At 38.0% G+C, this 17599-nt stretch overlaps 1 protein-coding gene across 2 annotated transcripts in view; it reads left to right on the top strand.

Annotated features, from left to right (window-relative positions):
* The window catches only part of CD109 (CD109 molecule), a 51516-nt gene that overhangs the window by 4554 nt on the left and 29363 nt on the right, over positions 1–17599 (top strand). For both annotated transcript variants that reach the window (XM_017731075.1, XM_017731076.1), the window contains exons 3-16: positions 2408–2447; positions 2941–3025; positions 5369–5465; positions 6527–6662; positions 7500–7609; positions 9304–9543; positions 9877–9978; positions 10069–10131; positions 11622–11798; positions 12670–12822; positions 13553–13627; positions 14069–14129; positions 14651–14786; positions 15552–15669. In XM_017731075.1, coding sequence (XP_017586564.1) covers positions 2408–2447; positions 2941–3025; positions 5369–5465; positions 6527–6662; positions 7500–7609; positions 9304–9543; positions 9877–9978; positions 10069–10131; positions 11622–11798; positions 12670–12822; positions 13553–13627; positions 14069–14129; positions 14651–14786; positions 15552–15669 — 1593 coding nt within the window. The remainder of the gene's footprint in view (positions 1–2407; positions 2448–2940; positions 3026–5368; positions 5466–6526; positions 6663–7499; positions 7610–9303; positions 9544–9876; positions 9979–10068; positions 10132–11621; positions 11799–12669; positions 12823–13552; positions 13628–14068; positions 14130–14650; positions 14787–15551; positions 15670–17599) is intronic.

Below are 17599 nucleotides of genomic sequence, written 5' to 3'. Positions count from 1 at the left end.
TATTTAGCTGCAAAGCTAAGGCGGAAGAGTGCTCCTGACAGGGCCTGTGAGACAATGAGGTAGCCCCAGGAATGCAGCCGGTGCCAGCACTGCGCTTTTCCAGGGCAAAACCCTGGACCACACCCAGAGTCTTTCCCCATGCTCTAACAGCGATGCGTGTCAATGTCAGAAAGAAATAAGAAAGTGGACCCAGATCCGATTCATTCCAGGGACTTTCAATTGCCAAAGAAGAGAAATCTGTGGGGAACAATTCCTGTGACCTCACTTTTGTTGGATCAGACTTAATGAATTAAAGCAGGGCGGTTCATCACAGCAGAGCAGAATCTAGACTGTAGTTGTTAGGGATTCTTGGATGTCAGGATCCACAGCGTCTAAGGCTCTCCTGCAGAAAAGCTCATCCTTATCATCCCAGAACGCTTCTGTGGATCTCTTTTTTGGCACTTTTTTCTTACTGTGGGCGATGGACACAGAATGCAATAGGTGTTCTGCAGTTTAAGAAATGATGATTTAGGGCAAAATGTTAGTCTAGAAGGGCGAGTGTACTTAAGAAGCAGGAGAAGGCATGGAAGACAAAACCTGTACTAGAATAAAGCAGCTCTGGAAAAAAAATGGAATAGGCATGGTGTTGTTTTCCTATCTTAAAGAAAACTCCTAAAAATCTCTCTGGGGTTGTGCATATATAACTAACTGACTGCTTGTCTGAAAAGCCACTGTTCCTGGAAACTGGTTTAACAACTTCCATTTCAGTATATTTGAACAATGTTTGCCAGAGAGACAGCCTTGCCCCAATGAATTAAAATGATAGAGTGGTTGAAGTGCTGTTACTTGTCCTACTTCAGACCAGCTTGGCTGAAAAGTGTGTTAGTGGGAGATCTGGCTTGGTATTCAAATCATCAAGATGACCAAGTAGGGTCTTTGCCTTTCCCTGAACCATGAAGCATGGCTTCATTTCTGTCACAAAGCTTGTCATTTTAGAGAAGATGCAGCCAGGAGTGCTAGTCTCACTGTAATCTCTTGTTTTCTACTACTTAACAGTTCTTAGTTTTTAATTGTAGGTTTTGTTGGGGTTTTTTTACTTCTAAGATAATGTGAAACAAAATTTTATTTTCAAGGGAGATGCTTTTCTACCATGCTATCTGGGGTAACATTTTGTTCAGGGTTTGCTTTATGGCAAGGGTCACATATATACTTAATACTGGAAATAAAAGCTGTACAGAGAGCAAGATGTGAGATGAATTCACTACAGGTCATTTTCCTAAGATACATGTTCCTGAGGTTACCTGATAGTAATCTGACTGTGGGCTGATATATGCATGTCAACGCTGTAGCATTTTGTGTTGCACATATTATGATTTACACAAATGTTGTGAAAATAGCTGGTTCTGCATGTATATTTTCAAACCTAGGAATGTAAATATGGCAGTCATTTTGGTGATCAGTGACTTAATAATGAAATTGGCAGCAGTCTGATTTTTACTTTGACAGGAGTATTTTGCTAGGAAGTGTGTAAATATAGATGTATAAAGGGCTTGGTCTGTGATGCTTAACTTGCAAAGTTGTTGATCAGGTAACCAAAGTTTATAGTTGTTTCTAGCTTAGGTCCTGATCCTAGGGTTTTTTACCACAGGAGTTCTCAGTTTATCTTCTCTTGCCACAAACAGTCATTCCTATCTGATACATCTTGATGTACCCTGACAATTGGTTATCCATATTCATTCTTCTTTTCCCTCTTCAAGAAAATCAGGAAATAAGTGAAAAAATTAGAAAAATAGGAAAATAGAACACAAGTAACAGCACATTCTATAGGGTTTTTTATTTCTTTCCTTGATTTTAAGTAATAAATAGCTGAGACAAGAAGATACAACACAGGAGTATCTGCTGAAGTAAGTATGACTGTTTGCAGCCCCCTTTTGAGTAAATGTAGAATCATAAGATTATATGTGCTTTTGAAGTAGTCTAGTCCACTAGATAGACACTGTAGTAGCCTCTTGTTTGTAGAAGTTAATTTAAGATACACTAACAAAGGTACTGCTGGTATGTCAGTCGGTTTATCATGATGACTGTGACTACTTATGCTAGGTGGTTTTATGCTAGCTAGCTCAGGTATTCAGTTTTTTTAAATACAGAAACCAGGCATATGTAGATGTCTGCAGACTGGAAGCTGCGCAAGCTGTTCATTAGATACACTTACACTGCTTCACATGAGCTTCTGCGTCCTTCTGTTTTGCAAATGTATACTACTGGTCTCTACAGGAGCTGATAGTGATTGAGACATGATTTAAAATCACACCATGTGAGAAATTGTAGTTTAACTTGAATATGGGTGGGATTTGGCCAAGAAGGTATGTTAAATTTACTAATTTAACCACAATTGTATGTATTTTCTCATATGAATTTTTTTCAATAGGGTCAAGTTCATTATCAAAGATTTAAAGTGATGGAATATGGTAAGTGTTATTTAAGGGCATTTAGTAGTGATCAGAATCAGTAGTGATCCTCCATTAATTTATACTAGCTTCCCTTGGCTGGCATGAACATTTTAAATACTCACAAAAACTTTTAATTTCCAAATCTTTGGCTTCTCTGAGACTGACAAAAAATACCTTCTTATCAGCTGCCCTGTTTATCTCTGGTAGTTTTAATGATCTCAGAATATCTGTATAGTATGTGGTTTTGAAGCTTGCTGATGATTCTGTCAAAGCTGAATAAGCTAAATGTTTTATATTTCAGACTTACAAGCTTATGTGCAGGCTGCTTTTATGATGCTTTGTTCTCCTTTCAACAAAAAGTCGTAGTCTGGGGATTGGGTTAAAAACGCATCTTACCTTATATTAGGAAACTTAGGAAACTAGAAGTCTTTATCAAATTACATGTTCTACCCTTATTACTTAAAAAAAAATCCTTCTGTGAATTTAATCCTTTCTGTAATTTTTTTTTTAGTTTTACCAAAATTTGATGTCATGATAACAACACCCTTATACTACTCTTTGAGAGATGAAGATGTAACTGGTGTTGTCTCTGCAAGGTAAGTAAATCACTGATACTGTTGTCACCCTCACTCTTAAGAAACTTACTGCGGGTCTCTAAGTGTCAAAGTAAAACTTCTATTTAGAATGCTAACAGAGCCCCATCTATTCAGAATTAGTTGGTTAGTATCCAACAAAATCCAACTGGATTTTGTTGTAACAAGGTTCAGTAGATCTTCAGATTTCTAGTAAGTTCTTTTGGTCTGGTAAGCACTTCTTGAGTATAGCTATACATTTTCAGCTACCTTATTTGAAAATCTTAAGTTTTTTGCTTGTAATATGTATTTTGATACTTTTTGCTTGTTCTTATAGTTCTTTTATGGTACTTTCTAATTTACCACATTCAGGTCTGTAGGTAGAGTAGCTATATTTTATTAGACTACTTGGAAGATTAGGCAAACTTCTGTGAACATCCTTCTTGTTCTAATAAATCAACATTGTGGATTTTGAGTATGGGTTTCTCCTATCAAAATACCTGTACCTGTAAATGGGTAAAGAATTAAAAGCTCTTGAGAAATTCAGAAGAGGCTTCAGTGTAGACTCTTGTGTAAACAATATTTTATTTTTCAGCTGAGCAAATATCTACACAAAAATTTACCATGCATTAATCTCAAAGAGAAATTAGTTTTATTTTTGAAGATGAGAGTCAGGTAGACCTACTTGATATATCTATCCAAGACCAACATAAAGGGTCTTTTGTGGGTTATCTAATGCCTAAAAATACATACCTTCTGAAGAAGCACCCCATTTATAAGTGAAATGCAGAAATGATTGTGTAGCAAGCTATTTAAATTAAATGTTTGAACTTTTAGAAAACACTTTGTTTTGTAGAATCCATGCAACCTGATATTATAAACTATCAAGGCTAGGTTGGATGGGGCCCTGAGCAACCTGATCTAATGGGTGGCATCCCTGTCCACGGCAAGGACCTTTAAGATCCCTTTCATCTCAAACCATTCTATGATTCTGTGAATCTCCTAAGGGGGAATTTTAAAAAACCGTTTCCCTTGCCTTTTTTTTCCCCCATTCTGCTTTGCTTTTGGAATCCACTATATGCCAGGTAATATTTGGTTTCTTAAGTTGTTCCACAGGATCCTTCCACAGGATACTTGACTCTTTCATTTGGTATACTCATAAAGTATTTGAAAGTGTACCTGGCTGCTGCAATAAATTCATACTTAGACAGCAGTGAATCACCTGAGATTGAATCCCAGCAGTGACAAAGTTTTCCTGATTCATCGTAATTATTCATAGAGAATGACTTCATTCCTGGTGACTGTTTTTATAGACATAACGCTTATTTATACCAAGAGTTTTTACTCTCCTTACACTTGTAGATGTCATAAAACCCTTTTTCTTCTCTGGAGTATTACTAGATTAAGTTAAGTACAGGGATGCCGCCCAATGGCAGTATCATTTCAAGGTTAATGGAAACTTATGACTATAATTAGGTCTGATTAGAAAGACTGAGTTCAAATACAATACAGTGTTATCAGAGTTATTCCTGTAACTATGCTGTTTGATTTTTCTTTCTGTCTGCTTTTCAGCTTTGATATTACTTAAGTGGCTGCATAATGATTTAAAGTACTTTAAAGTTATCACACCTGCATATATTACTGCTGAGGACTGGAATGATTTTAGGTGTCCTGTCTGTCCCTATGTCATTCCTCTCTGCCCTCACTTCTCTGTTGCAATGTGAAAATGTCATGGTTTCTCTTAAGTATGACTTGGAAACATTTATATAAAATTTTTATTTCATTGCTGCTCAGTGACTGCAGGTTGCTACTGTCATCCTAAGAAGGGAGTAAGTTACAGTTTTCAGATTTGCCCCAGCTGGACATTGTTTGCAATAATTTCTTGAGACTGTGACTACTAAATAATTAGTAATAATTATTAACAAATATCTGGAAATATCTCATTTCGTGTTAGCAGTATCTGGTAAACAAAATACTTACACTTCCCACATCCCATTTTAACTCTACTGCATATTAGTTACGATGCTACATCAGTGTTCTATTCAATAACTTGCTTCCAGCTTTTAGCTTAGGATAGTTAACTTTTGTACATTGTACAGCCTATAATAATTTTAATAGGTTTGTACAGCTTGTGTGCAGGAAAGAGAAGCACTGTGTATCTTCTCCAGGTTTTGGGCTTCCATCTTTAGTGTTGATAAACTGGTCTCAGTGTTGCAAACTCCATGTTTCAAAGGAAAAATGTGTTCTAGCCATTTTTTGAGGCCAGAGATTAGTATTTTAGTAGGATCTTTTGCCTTGAGAGCTCTTCAGGAGCCCAGGCCCTGGAGGGTGGTGCAGTGTTGTTTGACTTTGCCTGTTGTGTTTCAGGTACACGTATGGAAAGCCAGTAAAGGGAACTGTAACAGTCACTTGCCTTTCTGTCTCTTACTGGACAAACAAGAGAAATATAACAACAACAATGGAGGTGAGTCATCTCTTAGCAGTTTGTTTAAGTGTATGTCCTGTTGTGGTTTAAGTGACACCTGGGACCATTCCTGAGTGCCAAGTTCAGCTGGCATGGTCTGTGGAGTGACTTGCATGGAGAGTGTTAAACTCTCTTTAATTTCCAGCCTAAAGCATGTACATTCAGACTGCTTGTTGAGAATGATTCTTGGCACCTGTGCTCCCTTTGCCTGTGCCTAGAAGTTATTTTGGAGAGTACCAGTTGACCCTGGTAAAAAAATTTTCCAGGAGCCACATAGGTGCTGGAGGACTCATACTAAGGATTGCTCCCTGGCCGTGTGCCGCCGCACACTGAGCTCTGTGTCACAAGGCCAGAGGAGAACACTCCCAAGTGTCTAGGTGGAGCTCTAGCATGGTAGAAACCAAAGCATTTTGCCTACTAATTGCCAGCAATTACATTTGAGCTGCTGCAGTAATTGTAACCTGAAGTGTGAAATTTAAAACGACATACAGTTTCAATCTGAGCACTTAAAAGAGGTGATAGATTAATTGCATTCTTTTTGAAAAGTCAGACATTTTACTTTTGAGATGTGGACTGTGTTTAAAAAAGGTTAAAGTTTTGCTACATGAGATAACTGTAATTTTCTGTTTGCTGACTTTAGCCGTTGTCTGACTTCCGTGCCTTCAGCAGCACTTAGTCTACAGAAACTCTGAGCTCAGATGCTGAATAGGGTGTACCCCTCTTCTCAGGCAGGAACTTGTTCGTTGAATTTTTCTCTAAAGCTTAGGTACCATGGCACTAGCCATGTAGAAATGGATAATTCTAGAAATTAGGAAAAAAAAATTAACTTTTTCCATAAAGTATTGTTGCCTCTAAAGAAGTAGTGAACTTCTACTGGATTCAATAAAAATGGTTGCTGACAGCAAAAAAATAAAGGGTCAGCATTCATAGTTTTCTGGTGTTGACACTCCAAAATTTGTATATGGAGAGAGCTACAGGGCTTAACCAGAAATAAGCTATTGTAGACAGAAGGGTGCCCCTTGGCTTTTCTGGCTCAACAATTATTTTTTCCAACATTGCAGATAAATGGATCTGTGAATGTAACCTGTAACAAGCTTATGTTGCAAAACTTGAATGCTGAGCAGTCGTGGCACCAAGGTGACAGCGATTACATAGAGCCGATAGAAATGATCGCAGTGGTGACTGAGTCACTCACAGGTATGTGGCTGTGTGAGGTCTGCTGAGGGAAATCCAGAGTAGGTGGGGCTGGAAGGCCTTACTGCTGTGTGGAAGAGCTTGGAGCACTAGAAAAGTATCACGTACTGATGTCAGCACAAACCATCCACATGCAGATATATTATCTGAGCATTGCTTGCCTAGAAATTAAATAGTTTAACCAGCTGTTAACTCAGTTGAATAGAGTTCTATGCTAAATGATTGATTAAATAGCCAAGAAATACGTTCTGATGAGAGCTTAAAGTCAGTAACTGATCCTTTTTGATGAGAAGAGCAGGCATAAAGAATTGCTAGCATTAGCCTGAATTTTACAAATTTAGGTTTAATCACAAACTTGCCTGACTTTGGGTATTTGTAAGCCACATTAGTAGAAAGAGTTCCCTGGTCCTATGTTGTCCACAGTCTAACCCCTTCTAGATGGACTGATTTGCAAACTGAGGGGCTTTTGTGAGTTCATGTTCCACTGCACCTTGCACATTAGAAAAAAAAAAACCGTATACAAAATTTCTGCCTGTCCCTGAAACTAGATTTCATTACAGACTTTCTGTAGAAACTCTGGCAAGGTGCAGCTGGCTGATTTGGGATTTAGTAAGTTCCTTCCTTGTGTCATTCTGACATAGCCTTATAGTTCTAGCAGGCAGTACCAGAACATATACCACCTTTGTACTGATGTTCAGCTAGAAGGATGAAGAATGGTAGGAGTGGAAATGGGGAAACATAGGATAGAATTATTTCAAACTCGGGGAATAAATTGTATTGCTGCTAAAGTAATATATGTGTTAAATGCATGTTATCTAAACACATACAATTATTCTACAGGAATCTCCCAAAATTCAAGTACCATCATATTTCCAAAGCAAAGTGACTATTTTATTGAATTTCTAGACTACTCCAGAGTTATAAAGCCTTCTCTGAACTTCATAGCTACTGTAAGTTCTCTTGTTTATCATCTCGATTATCATCTGTGGATAAGAAAATGTGACTTCTCCTCTATGCTTATATGGCAAGGTTTGCCTTGGATTTTTAAGTGTAATTTACAGATTGGTTTTCAAATTCCTTCTTTTTTTCACAATACATATCAGCAAATAGTAAATTTGGAGGCATTTGCTCTAGAAAAGGGTAAAGTGGCAAGGAATGCTGTAGTCTTGGCAGGATATATGTGAGTATAGTTTCTCAGCATTCTCATGGAAGAGAAATCTTCCCTAGCTGGTTCTTTTCCATTAGGTGACTGTGCTTTGAAACAGCAGATTAGTTATTGTGTTCCAAACCTTTTTATGTCTAACTCTGTGTATGTTTATATATACACACAGAGACACACAAATATATACTTTATATAGTGCATTTATCTACTTCAGCAGCTTTTACATAATTCAGTTAAAACTCGTCGAACCACATTGCTCTCAAGTGAAGGTGTTCTTTCTGCCTCCTGTCCCTTTTCATGCCAGCTGCAGTCCACTCATAGAAGTATTTCGTGTTCTTCATTCTGTCCCTCATCTGCATTCAATATTTGTACATTTTGCAGAGGTTGCAGATTGTATCACTGCATTTTGCTTGAAAATCCATTTTACAATTCTTGAGCTTTTACTGTATAGAAGTGAGACCTAAATAGCAGTGATTTAGGCTGAATATACTCTTCCAGAGTAGATTCAAGAGTAGGCTCAAGGTGTAGCTTTATGCTCACCTGATCATTTGGGCTTTTGGGTTTTGTGCTTTTCATTTTCCTTGACAGTATCCCAGTTTGAATCCACCTGTTTTTTTCTCCTCTTCCAAAGATTACTTGAGTGAGAGACAGCTGAGGCATCTGGCAATTCTTGCAGCTGGCAGACAGGAAAGTATCAGTTATGCTCCCAAAGAAGTGTGAATGAGCAGCTGCTGCTGTTACTGATAAGTGGAGACCTGCATATGGTCTTCAGAGAGAGAATAGGAAAATCATGGCTGAGGAGGAGAGGTAGTGCAGTGACATCTATGGACTGAAAAGGGAAACATCAGTGCCTTTAAATGTAAAAGTTGATTTTTTTGGTGGTGTATAGTTCAGAATAAGAATGATTTTATTGGATGAAAATCTGCTTGAATGTGGGCATAAAGGTTGTAAGTTGCAGTACTGATTGATATATGATGAAGAGGTTGCACACTGTTGATTTTCGGCCTGGTTTCAGTCTTCAACTCATTTGATGAATTCATAAACACATCTGACTCAGCACCAGCTCTGCTCATCTGACTCCTTTTCCCACATGATGTAAATGTTAGGTTGCCCTTTCTTGTGGTGGTGATAAAGTTATGTATTCAGACTGTAGGTGGGATATGTATAATTTACCTGAGACACAAACATTTTGAACTACAAGAGTAATTGGGAGAGCTGAAGTGCGTCACGTCTCCTTTCAGTTCCATCTTACTCTTTTTTTATTCCCTGGGGTTATGAATAATTTTGTTCTTGCCTGACTTGCCTACTTGCAGTGTTTATAGGGAGCAAAAATAAAGCTATTGATGTGTGAGAAGTCTGAGGATACCTTATTTTTCTTGATATGATGTGAGTGCAAATATATTGTTATATGCTATGTGTTGTGCATTTTAGCTTTACCCTTTTTCGATGGGTTTGATAAGTGTTTTCTTTCTTTTTGTTTAGCTAAAGGTGTCACGTTCTGATAGCAACCAGCTGACAGCTGATGAGAGGCAGAATCTTGTAACAATCACTGCTCAACAGTCAGACCTGCTTTTCCATCACTCTTCACTTTCTCATCTGGAAAATGAGGCAACAGAGGAGAGAAATCTGACAGTCCATGTCCTGAACTACACAGTCCCAGAAAATGGAGTAATTGATGTTGAGTTTCCAATCCTGTCTGATACAAAAACTCTGAGAGTTCAGGTAATGCTTTGTAACATGATGCTTTGGAGTGTTGCCACACTAAATTGCGTGAGCCAGGATCAGTGATATGCTGTCCTGGTATCTGCAATAGCTGACATGTCACCTATTGTTATTTTTGTTACTTCATATTTTATATATGTTACAGCTGGAAAGAGACTGATGGATCTTGTCAAATGGGAACTAAGATATCAAAAGAGAAAAACCCAGACACCCAAAGCAAGCATAAAGTGGTCTTTTACTATGGGTGCCGTGCTCTTGTAAACAGTACAACATACATGAACACCACGGATTTTGCTGTTTTGTTAAGAGTTTTTTTTTTGCACTGTCTCACAGGCAGAGTTCCTCAGCAGTAAGACTGACATAGGTGTTTATGATGTGTTCAGTTCCCCCAGTCAGACTTATCTCCAGGTTAAAACAAAGAGCCAGGATATAAAGGTACAGTCTGAGACAAAACTTGCCATGATAAAAACGAAGTTACTCATTGGTTTTCCATACTCATCCATATGAATCATGTGCTTTTCCTAGGCTGGGAAGCCTTTTGAGCTGAGTATTGCAAGCAACAAGCCAGTTAGAGAGTACCACTATCTGGTAAGTTACTGGTTTTACATATGGGGACAATCCAAGGTGACTTTTACCAACTTGAGAAATACTCCAGTGAGTGGAATGTGATTAAACATTAGAGAGATTCAGCATTTTTTAATTGTCCTTTGTGAAAGAGGAGGCTCAAAAAACTTCCTTTCCACTAGGATGGTACTTTATGAAAGAGAGCTCTATTTTTCTACCTAGGAGGAATGCCCCTGGCACTGTAAGGAGGTGCTTCTGGAAAAAGTGCTTCTCTGATCTGGGTGTTGGGTTATTTCTGCTTGCAGATGTGAGATAAGGCACAACTGTGAGAACAATACTGTTTCTGACTGTGCAGAGCACCTGCAGTGGGAGAAGGGACTACAATGTCCCAGGAGCAGCCCAAACTGTGGCTTTGTCAGCAGATCCTGCAGATGCAGGTGGAAGCAGGGGCCTGGTGGAGCCCGTATGCAGATTTGGGGCTGTCAGGCTGAGCCTGTGGGTACAGGGTGAGAAGAGCTGCCTGCTGAGGAAACAGATGGTTGAGTGGACAGAGTGGCATTGTTAACAAGGGAAATTCACAGGAAGCATTTTAAAATAAATGTCTTGGGTAGTGGCCTGTTTAATTGCTCAGCTGCTCTACTGTATCTTCCAGTATCTGAATGGAAAGATTTATTATATATACCATCATAAGTTTCCTATCCTGTCTTTAACATGTGCCTATCTTGTTCACAGTCTGCATCTTAGTGACCATGTTAGCTATATTCTTTTTCTTTCACAGACTTTAACAGTAAACTGAATTAGGAAAACCTATATACAAATACATGTAAAATTTGGGCATTCTTATGTATTTTCTAGAATAGAAACACTCTCTAGAAGGTTTAATATAAATCAGGTCAATGCAACCAAAGGCAAGGAACTGCCTTTCATCTCTCCGTCTTTATTAGTAAGTCTATGTAGGAACAAATTTAGAGTGAAAAAATTGTTGCTGTGGATCTGAAATCCAGGTATTTTGAGGTAGCTTCATACTAGCTCTAATCTGATCTGTTAAAATGAATGCCTGCTTTTAACTGGAGCGATTACTAGACCCCAGTTCACACTCTCCATGAGGCAAACCAAAGTGTTCTAAGTAGGATGTTTTGGAGGTTTGCTTTTAAAACTATATGTCTGATCCAAACTCAAATGCTGTTACAGATGACCCACATGAGCCAACCCTATTACTGTTGTATTTCTATGTTCTCATAGCATATGTGTACACTTGTTGTAGTTCTTTACTTGTCCGTAGTGATACAGGAATTAAAACACAGAAAAAGAATTATTATTATTAAAAGAAATCTGTTATTTAAATATTACATTACCTACCGTGCCCATTTTCACAGAACTGGTCTACCACTTAGTAAAAAAACCCAGTGAATCACAGCTATGTGTCTCCAGCAGCTACTTGTAGAAAGAATTGTTGAGCTTATGACATATTGAGGATACCAACAGTTTGAGTGTTACATTTTTTTCTCCTTCAGGTATTATCTAAGGAACAAATTATGGCTTTTGGCACAAAGGCTACAGAAACATTCTCTTTAACAGCAGAAAATTCCTGGGCTCCTTTGATATCTATACTTGTATTCTATGTAGATGAGCTTGGAGTTGTTGTAAATGATGCTCTCACTGTCCCTATCCAGCCTGCTTTGGATGACAAGGTAATTGTATTGAACTTGTGTCTGAGACCATGTTTTTGTCTGGGTGTTGTGTGGCAAACAGTATTTTAGATCATAGGATTGTAACTGTAAAAACTTTTTTCATTGAGGATCTAATCTGAGGTTTGTGCAAGTCTTTGGAAAGACTTTTGATAATACCAGTGCAGTTAGGGTCCAGTTTTTGCATATTTGCAAGTCGTTTCTACTGGTGCTGTGTTTTCCACATAAACAGATGCACAGCATCTCCTCGTATTTTTAATAGTTTGGTCAATTACTGAGCCAAAGATTCCTCTGGCTAATATAGTGACAAGGTATCGTGAGTGCTCTAAGGGCAGAATTGTAAATGTTTATGAAGACTTTGTTCTAGCCAGTCAGTGGTCACATTGTGACCAGTGTTTGTGTTTCTTGGGACTGTCAATGCTTTAACTCAAAAAAGTTTGAATAAGAGTGGGAAAACGCCTAGTGCATCAATGAATTGATTTTTCAAGCTTATTTACTAGGATGAGATTTGGTCCTTTGTGCAAATAAAAGCCTCACTATAATTTTTTATAGGTGGCACCATCCAAAGCCTGGATGAGTTCAAATTCTTTCTCTCCTCTGTAGACTTTAACACTTATAACCAGACATCAGTAGGGAGCCTGTTTGTCCTGCTGCACGAAAAATGTCTCCATTTGCCTCACGATTTATCCAAGTTACCAAAAGTCCTAGGAAAAAGACTCTCAGAGGTCCCCAGTGTCCCAAATGTTATAGGAAAAGCAAATCCAGGGTCTTAATTATAGCCAAATAATGTAAAAAAACTACTTTCTGAGAGTTGATAACAGCTGTAATTATCACTGTAGAATTTAAATCAGTGCTGTGTTTCACTTTTTTCTAGATTAAAATCTCTTGGAGCAAAGATAAGGTCAAGCCATCTGAGAAAGTCTCCCTTAAAATCAGTACAACAGAGCCAGGATCAGTAATTGGACTTTCAGTTGTTGATAGAAGTGCAAAGCTTCTGGGAGAAGGTAGTGACATAACAGAAGAATCTGTAAGTATATGGGAAAAAAGGTTTTCATTATTGTGTGTATGAAATATGTATGTTTGTGGAAATGTTACAGATTATATGCTGAACAGGTAATGTTCTTTGAGCATGATTTTTAGGCTGTAATTACGCAAATGTTTTTTACTTTTGCAAGTAATATGAGCAGCAATGACTGTAAGGCTTAAAAGGTAATAAACACAGCATTTTGGATTCCAGTCAATACTTCATTGTTTTTCATTTGATAAACTGTTAAGACTTGGCAGTTTCTTCATTCAGAAAAGACAAAGAAATTAGGAAAAAAAACCCCTAATGATTTGTGTTTTGTGTTATTTAAATTTAGTAATATAAAATGAAGAATTTTTATTCTTGGGAGGGCAGAATAATTATTCATACTTTTAAATTACCTTTACTTGCAGAAGCTCTACTGCATCTACAGTTTGAAAGAGCTTGCAATATATATTATTCCTAAAGTGCTCGAAGTACGTAGCCTAAGTGCCATAAAATATCGATGGGCTGTAGGCTCTGTTCTAGGCTTACAGATGGTCTTGGTCACCCTTCCATTAATCGTAAAACCACTGCAACCTAACCCCCTTCATCCTGTCACAGACTCTTCTCTTTGGCATGAGAGCTAAGCAAGCTACAGCTTGTGGTACAGCTGTATGAATTAGCAACAGTGAAAGTTCTTAAAACTGTAGTTGGCATTCAGTCTTCGGATGATTTTTTATTTTTTTCTTAGGTCCTCCATGAGCTCAATTTATACAGCACAGTGCAGTATTTCCCCCTGGTCAGAGGTTCTTCTGGTGTATTTCAGGTACTTTATTTTTTCATAATTCTAGGCTGTTGGTTTTTCTACTGCTTAGTGATTTGCACATCACTTGCCAGAAAAAAGTGAACTTTCTAACTTTTGTAACTATAGACAATGTACTGTTTTCATGGCTTATATGAGTTTTGAAGTGTGAATTTAGTCAATATGTAATACTCTGAATGCCAAGGAATATATTTATACTTCCATAAATACAGGTTGCTTTATGCTTGATACAGTCTTCACTTTGAAAAGTTTTCAGTCATTATGGAAATACTCAGATTCATATCACCTCCATTTTGTATGGTTCCTGTATATTATTTGCTTTAGTTCTATGCTTGCTTTATGACTTTATTTACTTAAAAAGAAAGAAGAGAAAAAGAAAATAGATAAGCACTGTTGATGTCTTGAATGTCCTGTATTGAGATATACTGTATAAATTTTATCCAGAAATGCAGCCTTTGGGTATCAACTGATGCAGTTCTTGAGGAGGATAAGGAACATTTTCTTTGTAAGTAATACAACAAATGTAGTCAAATCTAGTTTACTGAGTGGGGAAGGAGGTCCATGGGATAGGGCCCCTATTATGTCTTCTTACGGTGCTGCATATAGGTTGCATCCAGCCTTACAAACTATTACCATTTCAAAGGTTCCAGACATACAAAATTCATACCATCAGCATTTTAGAAATTTTCCTTTTTCACTGCAGTGACATTACCCCTTAAAAGCCTGAGGGTGAGTGGAGTTTTCATATGCAGTTCCAGCTGATACATGTTTTAGTGGTTTGTCATGTGTAGCCAAACTGCATGGCCTCTGTTTCATAAGCACTCCACAGAGGCCCTGTAGAAATTGGTGTGAAACTTTTTTATTCTTAAAATAAAAAAGATCCTAGTGTCACACAGTAGTTTTACCATATGTAAAAAGCTATAGATTAGTCCAAACAGTATATTAATTTGAATTTTCTTAATTGCATTTATTAGAGTTTTCTAAATATAGATATTTGTAGGTAGGACAGTATTTTTTATTTTGTAGATGGTGGAATGATACCTATAGAGGATGGTTTCGGTGATGATATGCCGGTATCTAAAAATGGACCTCCTGATTTCAGCAATCTCTATGTGAGGACACATTTTCCAGAGACTTGGCTTTGGATCGACACTGAAATGAGGTATAATTTAGAAGCAAATGGAAACTGATTTGCATTTGCAGGTTTTTTTATTTTTTGTAGGTTTCAGTAGCATTCTGCACCAGTGCTGAAGAACACTGCTTTAAAATGTAGCATTATTTATATTCTGCTACCACCTAGAGGCCACAAGTGAGACTGAAAATCGGAAAAATGAGGAGTTGTACAACTGCACAAGAGAGGATTATGCTGACTGAAATCCTAGGAGTTTCAATATAAGCTAGATAAAAATCCTGGAGACAAAAGAAACTCTGGCTTTTACAGATGGGGACATAATAGATAGGGACACCTAGCGTTTTTCTCTACAGGACATGAAAAGATGGTGATTAGCCTAGAAAGGGAAATTATTGCTGTCTGCACCTAATTCAGTGCGTAGTTCAAACTGTCAAATGATGGTGAAACATGACCTGCATCGTGAAGCATGAATCTTGTATTCTTTTACAGCTGAGAAGTTCAGGAAGCAACCATCATCTGGGATTGTTTTAAAAGGATGTGTAAAAGTGGATTACATGTAATGTGATTCAGTGTAATTACCTTCAATTCATGTAATTTAAAATAATTTAAATTTTTAAAATAATTTTGATCCCATCACAGTATTTCTAAATGGTTAGAAGAAGAAAAATGGATAATGAGCAGCTTTTCTTTCCAGGATTTGGACTTAATTTTTCATGCATTTTAGACGTGTGTATCCACTTACTGATGTCTGTAAATGGATGGTTTTGAAAGTCTGCTCTCCCCTTCTGCCATCAGATCTGACACAGAAACCACAATGGATGCCATTGTACCTGATACCATCACATCCTGGGTAGCCAGTGCTTTTGTGATCTCTGAAAACGGTGGGCTTGGAGTGACAACTGCCCCGGTGGAGGTACCATCTCACTTGAGTTCTCCTTTAAGGCTGGTAACACTGCAGGTTGTTGCTGGACTCTGATTTAGTTCTAACAGCAGCACCTCCTTATACTAATAAAGAGACTGAGAGGCCGCGTGTATTCAAACTGTAAAGAAAACATCATCACTGAAGACATGTATGATACTATATCTGCCTTCCCTTCCGGCTCATGCACATATCTAAGACTTTACACAGATATTTGGATGCCTATTTCTGTTGGAGAAGAGTACTTCCTGGATGTGCCCATTTCAAAATCTTTGTATGTAGAAAGGGAGAATGACTATCTGGGAACAGTGTTGCATGTTTTCTTGGCTCTTCCCAGAGAGCATTCCATGAATTGATAATGTATGCAGTGAGGTTTGCACAGACTGGCAGGGAAGAGGTGGCTGGGATGTGAGAGGCATTTGTCTGCTGCTCTGCTAACACTTACGGCTAACACTTACCCCAGGGAGGGAGAACAGGAGAGCTGATTTAAGACTAAATTTATCTGTCAAAAGCAGTCCTGGAATACACAGGTACCCCTGATCTAGATAAACTTGCAGGGGGCTTGGACTACATGTTATCCAGAGGTCTCTCGCAACAGAACCATTCTGTGATCTGTGATAGGTGCTAAGTTTTGGATGACTTAGCTTGAGGAGCAGAGTGGACCCTGAGGGCTAGCCATGGGATGAGATTCTTCTTGCTCCCAAATTTCTGTGTCCTGAGGCTCTTTTCATGCTTCCAAGTGTTAGAGGAGTTTAGCAGTTTAAGCTAAAATCAGCACTCCTCCGGTTAGATCTCTAACCTGAGATCCCAGTGTACAAGTTCAGTTGTCCTAGGATCACTCTGTATTCAAGGAAACCGCTGCTTAAAGAGAATTGTTTAGCCTGTTTAAAACAGGAATTAATGCTTGAAGTCTCATTTAGCTAGTGTTTTATATACACAGAATAATCCTTCCATTCATTATGTAAAGATCCTAGAGAAGCTATGTTCCTATCAGAGACAATTCCACTCACATACCTAAGTTTAGAAAGGTTGAAACTGTAGCAGTGGGCCGTGGATTTCCATCTTGGTTCCTGGACTAGGGGAAGCATAGCTTGTAGACAGCCAGCTTATCCATTTAAGTTCTCATGCCCTCAAATTCTTGGGGAAGAACAACTTTTGAGATCCAAACTGAGATCTAGGTCGAGATTTCACAGTTGGCTTCTATACCAGACACAGAGCTTGTGCTTTGAACACTCTGATCTGAACCCCACTGCAGAATTTGGAGCCCAGTCTGGATTTTGTGGCTAAGGCTCATTTGAGACTGGAATCCTTATTCTTATTTCTTTTGGTTGGCTTGGCAGAGATGGGACAGAAAAAAGGATAGTTTTCTGATTAAAACTGTGTGGAAATACACACTTGGCCTCTCATCCTCAAATGTGAGAAGGCTGCAAGTAGAACAGATGTTGAGATAATAATTTAGCTATAATCACCCCCATGCACTGCTCAGTACTTCACTATTGTTGGGACATTTAGGTTGTGCTTTAGAGTTCCATATGGCTGAAACATGTTAATCAGTACCATACAGAGAGGCAATTAAAAGAAAGACATGAAAAATGTAATGGGGGAAGGAAGTAAGTGACATCTGCGTGCTTTATGTCATGTACTGCTTTGCATAATTTTTTTTTTTGACTTCTCCTACACAGAGTGTCAATAATTTTACTCAGTTTTATTTTATTGTAATATACTGGCATATCCCTGAGTGTAAGACTTCAGTTTTTATTTAAAGTAAAAAGACAAAAAAAAATAGGTGCATAGGGAAAGCCTTTACTATGAACTAACCAAAAAAGTCTCCATCAGAACTTCTCTAATGTTTAATATCTAAAGAAGTTTATGACACTGAGAGCTTTAGCAAACAAATTTTTTTTTTTTACAGAAAGCATTGGAA

This window comes from Corvus brachyrhynchos, unplaced genomic scaffold (genome assembly GCF_000691975.1).
Source record: "Corvus brachyrhynchos isolate BGI_N302 unplaced genomic scaffold, ASM69197v1 scaffold234, whole genome shotgun sequence".
Taxonomy (NCBI): Eukaryota; Metazoa; Chordata; class Aves; order Passeriformes; family Corvidae; genus Corvus; species Corvus brachyrhynchos.
The sequence above is the reverse complement of the archived record's forward strand: the minus strand, read 5'-3'. Positions and strand labels throughout refer to the sequence as shown.